The sequence below is a fragment of the Crinia signifera genome, chromosome 5 (assembly GCF_055691185.1).
Source record: "Crinia signifera chromosome 5, ASM5569118v1, whole genome shotgun sequence".
Lineage (NCBI taxonomy): Eukaryota > Metazoa > Chordata > Amphibia > Anura > Myobatrachidae > Crinia > Crinia signifera.
In genome coordinates, this window is record NC_139221.1 from 318,143,359 (window position 1) to 318,155,380 (window position 12,022).

General features: G+C 43.7%; 1 protein-coding gene across 2 annotated transcripts in view; it reads left to right on the forward strand.

The window, feature by feature from the left end:
* The window catches only part of ADCY8 (adenylate cyclase 8), a 184,935-nt gene that overhangs the window by 76,534 nt on the left and 96,379 nt on the right, over window positions 1-12,022 (forward strand). For both annotated transcript variants that reach the window (XM_083144870.1, XM_083144871.1), the window contains exon 4: window positions 321-432. In XM_083144870.1, coding sequence (XP_083000996.1) covers window positions 321-432 — 112 coding nt within the window. The remainder of the gene's footprint in view (window positions 1-320; window positions 433-12,022) is intronic.

Below are 12,022 nucleotides of genomic sequence, written 5' to 3' on the forward strand. Positions count from 1 at the left end.
ACATGGTAAAAATAAAAGACAGTTGCAACAGCGGACACTGACGCAATTATAACAGTGGCAGAGATGTAAAGCACACGAGGAGAAAGGGCCCTGCTCGTTAGAGCTTACATTCCAAAGGTATATATCTATAAATATATAGATAGTGCTAGTAAATTTCTACTGATCAGTTGTTCTTATAATCCCAAAGTCAGCATTGAATTTAACACTATGATGTTACATTTAAATGGATATATAGATCTAGTATCTGACTTTATATTCTATGTATTATGTCTTGTGTGAAGAAGCAGAGTGTTAACGTTGTGTTATATTGTCTTTTGCAGCATTCTTTTCGCAGATGTAAAAGGATTCACCAATCTGTCCACAACCTTATCGGCACAAGAGCTGGTCCGAATGTTAAATGAACTCTTTGCGAGATTCGACCGCTTAGCACATGTGAGTCCGCCCTTTATAATATATCTGGATGCTAATTAAATGTACGTAATAATTGCAGTTGTTTACTTACGTTCATACAAAGGGCGATGAAGAAAAACATTGGCAAAATTTGGCATTTTAATGTGGAGTAGTTGCAATAATCAGTTACCGGGCGGATCGCAAGTGGTCAGTGGTTGGGTGAATGTCCGGAAGGCAATAGACATCGTTCTTTTTCATTGGCCGATACCAGAGTAGATGCATAGGATCACACAATCATTGGCCAACCAGATTTTTAGGTAGCTGTATAATAATTTCAATAGAGCACAGGTTCTCAAAGTCGGTCCTCAGGACCCCACACAGTGCATGTTTTCCAGGTCTCCTCACAGAATCAAGTGACGTAATTAGCTCCACCTGTGGATCTTTTGAAATTTGTCAGTCAGTAATGAGTGCACCTGTCCGGTGACCTGGAAAACATGAACGGTGTGGGGACACGAGGACCGAGTTTGAGAACCACTGCAATAGGTTATTATAAGGATTCTGACCTGGATTCTGACCTGGATGCAGTGCCGATAGTGGCAGAGTTCCGTAAGAACTCGTGTGGCACATGCGCTACACAGTGTGTGATGAACAGCCGTGACTATGGCGCTAAAGGGGTCGCGGTAGCCTGTAATCACCCCCTATGTGTGTACTACTAGAATGAGGTTAATGTACAGAACATGTCCATGCAGCAGACACATTACTGTGTTCCCTCTAAGCCTCTTGTTCATTGTTGTGCTGGTATAGTTGTCACGTTATCGCTGCGTGTCACTGATACTGTATTGTGGTTGCCACCGCTCCCGTGAAGACTTTTAGGCAGGTGACTGACTTGTTTTGTGTTGCTGTCATTTGACGCTGACGCGCATTATACATCAATCCGCTTGTCGACAGGATCAACCAGATTTAACCTTGCCTTGTTATAGTCAGACGCTGAGAAAAAAACGTACTTATTTCTCATTCTACCCGGCTTTTGTGTGAGCGCTGTCATGTATAGCATGTTAATTTGTGTAGAAATCGCTGAACTACAGAGTACCGTATTTACAAATAGCAGACTGCGCCAGAATCTCCGAGAATCTGAGGTCGGTACTGCTCACTGCAAAATACAGACGGTGACCGAGGGCCTAGATACAGGCAAATCTACCATTACCGTACTAACACGGATGTGTCGCCTTCCACGAATTACTCCTTAAACACGTTTTGTCCTTTTTATAAAAGAAAAGCTCAGATTTCCCTTGATACAGGTCTTACTAACAGACTTCCTCACCGTAATGCCTAATGCATGCACATTTATTTTGTATGAGCACATTATTAATTGCAGCAGTCTCCTCCATGACCTTCAGACATGATTTTTCCGCTGTATTGAGTGTAAGACTCTCAGGTCTATTTTTGTGAAGCCACAAGTACATTTAGATATCGAGCAAATTATATTATGTCCTCTTTCTTCAGGACATAGAGTCAGACAGTCGTCACACCGTGGCCTCCCCCCCTGCTCTTATGTCCTTTAGTACTGGCGATAGTCACCTACATAGAAGAACAGAATGACTGGAGAGGAGAGGGTTAAACGCCTGAGGCCGAGGCTGGGGATGGCCTTGTGGGGAACAGGTGACTTGGCATCCAATAAGGATATAGCTGAATTATATAATTGGGTTAGAGGAGGAGCCAGCCTCTTGTCCCGCATCTTCCTGCCCACCCTCCCCTTTTTTTAGTGGTGGTGGGTTGGTTAATTGCATTGGGATACGGTCGTATTATCGACCACACTTAGGTCTCGACAGTCATTAGGTTGACATGCAGGAAGGATGACAGGGTTCTAGGTCGACATGGTTGAAGGTCAACAGGGTTCTAGGCAGACAGGGGACAAGGTCGACATGGTTTAAGGTCGACATAGCGTTAGGTCGACGTGAGTTATGTCGACAGGTGCGAGGTCGACATGGGTTTTTTCACTGTTTTTTGAGCCGACATGTGCCAACAGGCGGTATTTCATGCCCTACTATCCACTAGGGCATGGTGAGAGAATAAAATAGTGTGCCGGGCGCAGCGAGGCACCGTGCCCGAAGCATTGCGAGTGAAGCGAGGGGCTGCGGTTGACTTCAAACAGTGTCCATGTCGAAATTCGGGTAAAAAAAACAGTGAGAAAACCCATGTAGACCTCACAACCTGTCGACATAACCCATGTCGACCTAACGCTATGTCGACCTTAAACCATGTCGACCTAGACACCTGTCGACCTTCAACATGTCGACCTAGAACCCTGTCGACCTTCCTGCATGTCGACCCAACAGTGTCGACCTAATGACTGTCGACCCAACAGTGTGGTCGATAATACGATCCACACCCATTGCATTAGCTGTTTGGCCGGTTAACTGGTCTTGGGTCATATTTAGAGGTTTAATGATTATTCATGTTTTTTTGCTGCCTTTGTTGACTAGATTTACCTGCTGGATCACCTGGTTTAATTCCTTGATCTCAGCATTTAATTTAGAGTTGTTAAATCAACAAGTTGTTAAGAGCCTAGTCTCCGAGTCCTTATTTTAGGTTAAGTGTTAAGTATTTATTTAAGCACAGGGTCATGCATCAGTTTTCTAAGAAACACAAACAACATCTAAATTTATTTTATAAATATTGAATGAAGATTTCCCCTTAATGGCTTTAATTATATACAGTCAATGAGACTCGGAAACTTTTATTTGTGCTTCTGCTCCATTACTATTGATAAACTTTCCAGTGTCACCACAGAAGCTGAAACCTTGTTCAAACAATGTAAAATATTGACCTGCCAGGCAGCTGTTATATACTATTATATAATGCTGCAATGCTGTATCTAGCACTTGGCTACTTACACCCCTAACAGCTGTCCCTGGCTGCCTGCTAGACACAGCCACAGCCTCTTCCCTAGCCAGTCCGGTCAGCCAGGATGTCCCCCTAATTGGGCCTCCCACCGAATTGTGGGCACCCTGCAATCCACCCACCACCCTGATAACAGGCAAAGGGGATCAAAGCAGACCCATCTTATCAACTGGCTCTGGGTAAATCAATGAATTGGGCCCCTACCGACTCACTCGGAATAATCATTAAAAAAAAAAAAAAAAAACTTACTGTCTGCATACAGTGAAGAGCTTATTGGCGGACAATGATTGCATTGACTTAGAATCAGAATCTGGGCCAATATTTCACTTCAGCTCATGTTTAGGCAAGTATTCATAAGGTCTAAAGTGTAGCGAATATTATCCATTGGCAAACACATGGGGGGGGGGGGGGGTGCAGTTGCCCAGAAATCTGCTTTCCCCACAGCCTGGCCAGCAGCCACTACGAGCAGGATAAAGGGTGGAATGGCACTTCTGCACATGCCCCATTGGCTGCAGATTTTCCTACCAAGTCTGCCGAGTCTGTGGATCTGTTCTCAATGATCGCACCAGAGGGAAAATTTGGGGGGTAGTTTACCGGGATCATTCTACCTGTGTATGTCTGATATACTGTATTACATAATCTGCAGACTACAGATTGTTACATGCTAATTATGCATTCTTCATGGTCTAGTGACATTCGCTCTGAAAACAAACGTTTGGACACCCCCCTCCATAAATCCTGCGTTTGCCCATACAAACTTGTGTCATTACTTTATCATCCACTCACAATTTCAAAACAAATAAACTTGCGCTATAATTTCCTTTGTCTACATTGTCATTTGCGGCAATCTGCAAACAATAGTTTCCGAACAAAAAACAAGTTTAACTCAGATTATCATTTGACCTTAAAGAGTGAAAGCTGAACTTCCGAGAGACAAAATCAATGTTCCAATCAGTCTGTTTCATGTTTGTCTGGTTTCGTTCCATATTCTGAGGTAATTGGTATTTTAACGTACAGTGGAATGACATTTAGATAAGCCAGTCGTTTACCTCAGCCTTTACCTGAAATGTTTAGTATAGGTTATTTTGCAACCTTTATATCTTTCTTTTACAAATGATATCCCAGAGGCGAGGAATAAATAATTGGGTTTTGTATCGAATAGAGTCATCTTGTTCAGTTCTCTAGAAATCCGAAGAAACGGAAATTTTGTAGAGTTGCACCAAAACCAGGTCCTGAGGAAATCCCTTCTGAAATGAGTCCGGGTACGGATCGTCATAAGTTTTGGAATTTGGATTTTAGATCTGAATTTTGGATTTTGAATTGCAAAAATGTCTCTGTTTTTATTCATTTTTCAAGAAATTCAATTCCCAACATTCTGGTTTTAAATTCCTAACGGAAACATTTGAGCGTAGTTTTGCAAAGGCAAAGTTGCCAAAACTTTTTTTGTTATACATATATGGTAATAGTTAAAATATGTTTACAATGTAGCAATCACCAACAGGACTGGTATTCTGGGATTGGCTTCAAATATATTCATTGATGTGGGTCCCTTGATAGAATTTGGTGCATGCAACTAATGCCCCTTTCAGACCGCACTTTGTAAACGGTATATTGCCGTTTTTTTACCGTTTTAAAACGGTAATCTGTGCGGTCTGAAAGGTGCAGGACCACTTAACCGGTTAGAAAATACCGTTTTTTCTAACCGATTAAAATGCAGGGTCCTACCCGTTTCAGACCCGGTTTTTTAGGCTCAAAATCGGGTCTGAAACGGTATTTAGGACCCAGCCAATGAGCTGGGTCCTAAATTCAGCGCAGTGAATATTTAATGAGCGCTCATTAAATATTCACAGCACTGGAGCCGCCCCGCGCCCCCCGTGCGCGTGTCGACACCCCCGCGTGTCGACGCCCCCCGTGTCGACCTACCCCCGTGCCCCCGCGTGTCGACGCCCCCGCGTGCGTGTCGACCCCCCCCCCAGTGTCGACCTACCCCCGTTATAAGAAAAGTGACTTTTGGAAAATGGCTGCCCCATATGAAAGACAGTTTTTTTAAACAGGTTTTCCTATGGGGCAGCCATTTTCTGAAAGACACTTTTTTTCATAAGTGCTTCCGACCATACAGAACTGCAGTGCCGGGATCCACAATGGAGGTACCGGCTGCACGGGGTTAGGTCGACATGGGGGGGGGGGGGGCGTTGACACGCAGGGGGCGTCGACACGCGCTGGGGGTGTCGACACGTGCGGAGGGTGTCGACACGCGCTCTTGGGGAGGGGGGAGCTGCACGGAGGGGAGGGGAGGGCTGAAGGCTGCACTGGCTTTGACCCTGTATTTGGAAAGTTTCCAAAAACGGGTCTGCCAGTGTCAAAAAATCGGCACTTAAACGGTAATATACCGTTTAAGAGCTGCGGTGTGAAAGGGACTTTATCTGGCAGACCCGTTTTTGGAAACGTTTTCAAATACAGGGTCAAAGCCAGTTTTGCGGTCTGAAAGCAGCAATACTGTATAATTACCCATAATCCTTCATGTTATGGTTCTGGATATTTTATTTTTGAATTTCATATTATAGAATTTGTTCTAAGTTTATACAGTATATTATTTTTAGCTTTCTGCAGGGAATGACAGAAATGAAATCCTCACGTTAAAGAAACCCTTTATTAAAAATACATGTATATTTAATAACTGTCATTATTACAGAGTCCCACACTGCCGCCCCCAGAATGTGCCCACGTCTGCCGCGAGTTGGCACCGGTTGATCAGAGAGATGTTAGGGTGATATTATCTCTGCCTGCAGTGGCTGCGTTACCCCCATCCCTCACCCATGTGTCCGTGTGTACTGCCAGGGTGATATTATGTAACATGAAATGATTCACACCGATATTAGTGAGCCCTTTATTCTGCTTTGTGCTCCTTGATCCAAGTGGCGCTGTGCTTATTAGTAACATCCATAGCTATTCCCATCCTATTTTGGCAGCTGTCACTTGACGCGTTATTCCAATAGACACTTCTTGCTGTCTTTTACATGACATAAAAGTGACACAAGTCTCAGTCGCGTGTGTCTTCCCTGTACACAATTATGCAAGATTTCTGTCATTAGCTGAATAAGGGTTTCTATTCCTGTTCATAGAAATTGCGTCTTTAACTAGAAATATCAAGCAAAACACAAGGGAGGCCGTTAATAGATCTAGCACTCTGCAATGCAAACACTCCAGTGAAATAAATAATTGTAATTAAATATTTTAATTAAAATTATACCATCAACTCGAAACCCAACGGCTAAAGAATTTCAGGTCCCTTTGGCGGAAGTTTGCGATGTTTGCCGATTCCACGCGTTTGTTTTTCCCTCTGTTCTCTGTAAATCACAACTCAATTCTTTTACCCCTTTTTTCCTTTTTAAGCTAAACCTTTATTAATTTTGCCAACTTGAGTCAAACCCAAGAAAATACAATTTCTGAAATAATATAGCATAATATAATGTGCGAAATGCGTGGTTGTAACATAAGAAGGACATACTGTATTCACTGCTCCACCTTCATCAGATGACTCTACTTCTTGTTCCCATCTATACACATCAGATCTGGAATAAAACTGGACAGTGCCCCTAGTGGCCAGGCCACAGTTTAACACGGTGGAGTACTTATCTGCCTTTACAAAGTATCACCTTTTAATTAGATTCTATCATTTTCTAGGATACAATAGAGAAATGTTCAGCAGAATCAAATTCATTTTTACAAGCTTTAATAAATGTTCCCCTTAGTGTGCCAATAAAATATAAATAGGCTTATGTTGTAAGAAAACAGCATTTTCAGGTATATACAGTATACAAACTTTTTTTGTATATAGATAGAAGAAATAATTATTCTGTATGGTGTCATTTTAATACACCAAATAAAGTGTAACCACATTTTGTCAAAATGGCGCGACACAGTCGTGAAAGTTCTAATGTACAAAAGTAAATTTTTCTTAATAACTTATGAGCGGAAAAGAAGACTACTCATAATGAAGAATATGAATTTTAATGTGTTTTTCTCTATTATTTTTTTTTTTGTGTTAATTGCCTGAAAATTACTCTCCTTTCAAAAACAAATAGAATCCGAGAAACTAGAGAGGCAAAAGGAAAAAAACGCGTATTTTATAGCTTATTAATGAAGCTTTTCTAATTGCCGTTCAGTTTTAGCGAAATAAGCTTCTTTTCTGCAAAGCAGAATAATTAGACTAATGGCTTTGTTCACATTGTGTATCTATTTAGACCATTTGTTTGTATCATGGCAGAAATCCGGCTTGCCCGTGTTCTCGGTGTTTGCCGAGAAATAAATCCTTTATCTCCTCCGTCGCATCGTTACCCTGATCAGTCAGAAATTAAATTAATTCATCACAGTACAATGGGCCTAATTCGGGTTGCCCATAGATCTCCGATCTTAGTCAATTTCCCCCAGGGTGTCTAGACAGACAGTCAATAGGTCTACCCCAAAAGATTGTCAAGCAAAAGATCGACACGGTTAAAAGGCTGACATGTGAAAAGTTTGACTTGAGTTTTCCACATTTTTTTTTGTGTCAATGTCGACAACTGTGGACACGGACCCTCAAATAGTGTAATGCTTTGCTCGCCATGTTTTGGGCTCAGGGCCTCGCTACGCACGACACACGTAGTTATTATTTTCTCCCTCTATGCCGACATGGATGGTGAAATAATAACAAGCCGGTTAAAAATAAAATCATGAAAAACTCTTGTTGAATTTGTCATGTCTCTACCCTTTTTCTATCTCAATCTTTTGACCCTGTCGACGTATTGCATGTCAGCTTTTTTTCATGTCGACCTTTTGACAGTGTCAACCTTTTTGTCCCTGTCAACCCTTTGGGGTAGACCTATTGACATGGTAGATCTATCAACTAGAACCAGTGTTATTATCATAATATTTTATTAATTAAAAGCCACAAGTGGTTTGCAGCATCATACAGGGCGGTGTTCCAACTGAAATCTTTATTGCAGCGTAAAAATAAAGCAGCCAGTATTTACCCTGCACAGAAACAATATAACTCCTCCAAATCTTACTCTCTGTGTACATGTTACATCTGCCCCACCTGCGGTGCAGCATGGTTTGCCCATTTTGAGACCAAGGACCTTATGGGTGTGGTAGAGGGGTCCGACAGTCAGGATCCCGAGAGTCATTAGCCCGATGTCGGGATCCAGTGGCGTAACTACAGTGGGTGCAGGGGATGCAACTGCTATGGGGCCCGGCCACTTGGGGGGCCCCATGGACAGCTGGCATTCCCCTGGCCTGCACCCTTTTTTTCAGGTGTTTTTTTTTTTTAAAAATTTACATACTGCAGTGCGGGCAGCGGCTGTGCCGCTGTCCCATGCCCCCCTTCAGCGGCGGTAGAAGGAGACAGACGCTGCCGACTGCAGCACAGAAACCGGGCGCTGCTAACTACAGCGGACAGAACACCTGGGGCTGATTTCTGCAGGACATTGAAGACTACGCGCTGATGGTTAGAACAGGACACTGAGGACCGCGGCGCACACGAGACCCAGTGGCTTAGGACTGTCCGCAGGAGCCGCAGCGCTGCTAACTGCAGGATACAGAAGACCCTGTGCTGATATAGCTGAGAACGGCAGGGCACAGGAGACACGCCACAGCCTGCGCCACTGAACAGGAGCAGCGCGACGGGTCCCAACTCTGTGGAGTGCAAAGTTGTAAGTATGCTCTCACTCCCCCGCTTCCCTCTGTCTCTCCACTATTTCTCTCCCCCTGTTCTCTCTCTAGCTCCTCTTTGCCCTACTCTCTCTTCCACCTTCCCCCTCTCTTTCTCTCAACACTCTATCACTCCCCCTCCATCTCACCTCTCTTTATACAGTATATCTCTCTTCTCCCATCCTCTTTTTCCACACTTTCCCTATCTCTCCGACTCTGACAGTCTGTCACTCTCTCTCTCTATCTCTCTCTCTCTATACCCGACACCTTCTTTCTCAATCTGTCTCTCTCCATTTATTTTCCTTCCTGTCTATTCCCCTTTCTCTCCCCTACACCCTTTCCCTCTCTCACACATGACAGTGGTGGTTGGGGGGGCCCTTTCAGAATCTTGCTATGGGGCCCGCACAGTTATAGTTACGCCCCTGTCGGGATCCCGACTGGCTGGACTCAGACAGCATGGTGAGCACAACTAAGCCCCTTGCGGGCTTGCTGCGCTCGCCATGCTGCGGGCACGGTGGCTCGCTGTGCGAGCCTCCTATTCTATTCTCCCCATGAGGGAAAATAGCTGACGGCCGTCGGGAACCAGGCTGTCGGTGTTTTGACAGTCGGTATACCGACATCGGGTAAATGCCTTTTGGAATCCCGACTGTCGGGACCTCGTCCGGCACCCGGACCATATAAAGGGTCCGTTTGGCTGTGGGTATGTGTTCGCAAGAGTCCGATCTTTTTGCAATGCGCATGTGCACTTCTGCTCGTGTGCATGCGCTGGGTGCATTCGGTCACGGTGCACGCACCACATCTTTCGATGGTTTGACGACCATCGCAGGCCGCACGAACGTGCAGGGCATGCGAATGGGGGGGTGGGCAGTCTGTCATTCGCAGGGCGGGTCCTGATGGACTCGCAACGGTGCAAATTCGCATCCGAGCGAGTCAAACACAATAACCCCCCAAATTCTATATGCCCATATATGTGATCAGAGACTTCATTCTTTTTTATGAACATTATCGTATAATGACGGGGTAAAGAAGACACTTTGGAGAAATATAATTTTGTTACTAAAATTTTGTATAATGCTCCGCCTGGTATTGTAGATGGAGATATCTGTGCTGCAATAAAATCTTGGTGTGAATTTGGTCATGATTTCACCATAACATTGTTGTCCAGAACCGGTTACGTTGTAAAAAAACAGAACAATCATCTCCAAAATACAGACTCTGATACGGAGACACAAAGTCACAAAATTATGGTCCAGGACTTCTACAAGTCCTGGACCATAATTTTGTGACTTTGTGTCTCCGTATCAGAGTCTGTATTTTGGAGATAATTGTTTTGTTTTGTTTTACAACGTAACCGGTTTTGGCCAACAATTCTTTGCCCTTATAGAGTTTGTCTTTGCAACTGATTATCTGGGAAGAAGTCGGTCATTGTAGAAGGTAACTGTTGCTATGGAACCATTTAGCAAACCTGTGATGCCAGTATACCCATCTGCTATAGATTATTATTAGATTGAAGACAGTTAATGCTGTAGGTGGTGTTATGTGTTTTGGCTGGAAATACAGTACTTGCTTTTCCGTCTTGATATCAAGTTTCCGTCATCTGTGCTCTCTGTAATGATATTCAGGCAATGCAACGAGTGGGAAGGGCTCCGGGTTCGATTCAGACCTTATCGCTGCATAGTGGGCAATTATTAATATACCGCGCATGCGTATGGACTGAAGCGAGGACTTTTTGCTACTTTTTTCTTTCGCTAGCCGCTTGCAATGAGATTGACAGGAAGTAGGCGTCTGGGGGTGGTACCCAGCAGTTGAGTGGGAGTGCTGAGAAAAATGCAGGTGTGACAGATAAAACGCTAAGTGTGCCTAGGAAAACGCAGGTGTGTCTGAGCGATTTAGGGGACGATGTGTGATGTGAGCTCCAAAGCTGAAGAGTGAAAATAAATGATGTCATAATGTCATGTCATAATGTAATGACAGTTGGACCCCTCCTACCAGTGTTTGTGATGTCACTTCCAGAGAGTTCCAACAAAACACACATCTTCTATCTCCAAATACTTCTGACATTTCCCATACTTACTCATTACATACAGAGGTAACCACGCTCATCGTTGCCATGCCAATCAGACTAATTCGCTCCCATGGCTCATAGAAACGCATTGAGCGGCGATATCACATTGTGGTAATTCCACGCTACAGGTAAGAATTTGTTGCGACAAGCAAGCACGAGCGGACTGATTGCCGCAACATTGAGCGCGGCTACATCTGTACCACCCAGTGAGGAAAACATGGCGTTATCCATAACCAAGCATATATTAACAGTGTACACGCAAGTAAAAGGCACAAAGTGATGTACAGGCCACATACACCAAAGAATTAAACAAAAAAACAAAAAATAATTGGTGCAGGCGAAGAAGTTGCTTCTTCCTAGAAAGATGCAATAGTATTGAAAAGAAATGAAGGTCATGCAAAGGATACACATTCTAATAAATAATGTTGATTAGAGAAATAGACCAATATCCAGAAGAAGGAGATGACGTTAGAAGGGGAATAAAAGTTCTTTTGGTGACAATGTCAACATGGAACCCCAATAAGTGTAGCGTGTACCCTCGGCACACTTTACCATTAACACTTATTGTTCACATGCATCATACTTTTTGGTGTCGACCAGTTGACTGTTGACCTAAACACTGTAGATTTACCAACCGGGACCATATTTCAATGTTTTTATGACACAGACCGAAGCATCCCTTCAAATCTCAACCTGGATCAAATCCTCCGGCTCCAGTGAATAATTTCCATTTCTACAAAGCTTCCACCATGTTGTATGACTACCATGGCAACCACAGTCAAATGCCACATGATGTAGTAAGCCGAGAGGCTTTGGTACACCACTCAGATCTCTAACTGCACAGTGAAATTCCCCCACCCTTCTCCCACATCTCTGTTCACATGGCTTGCTCAGATTCATTGTGTGTGACTGGCAGCCATGCAAGAAAGAAAGAGAGAGAGGGATCTCAGACAAGTACTACCTCCAGCAGAGAAATTT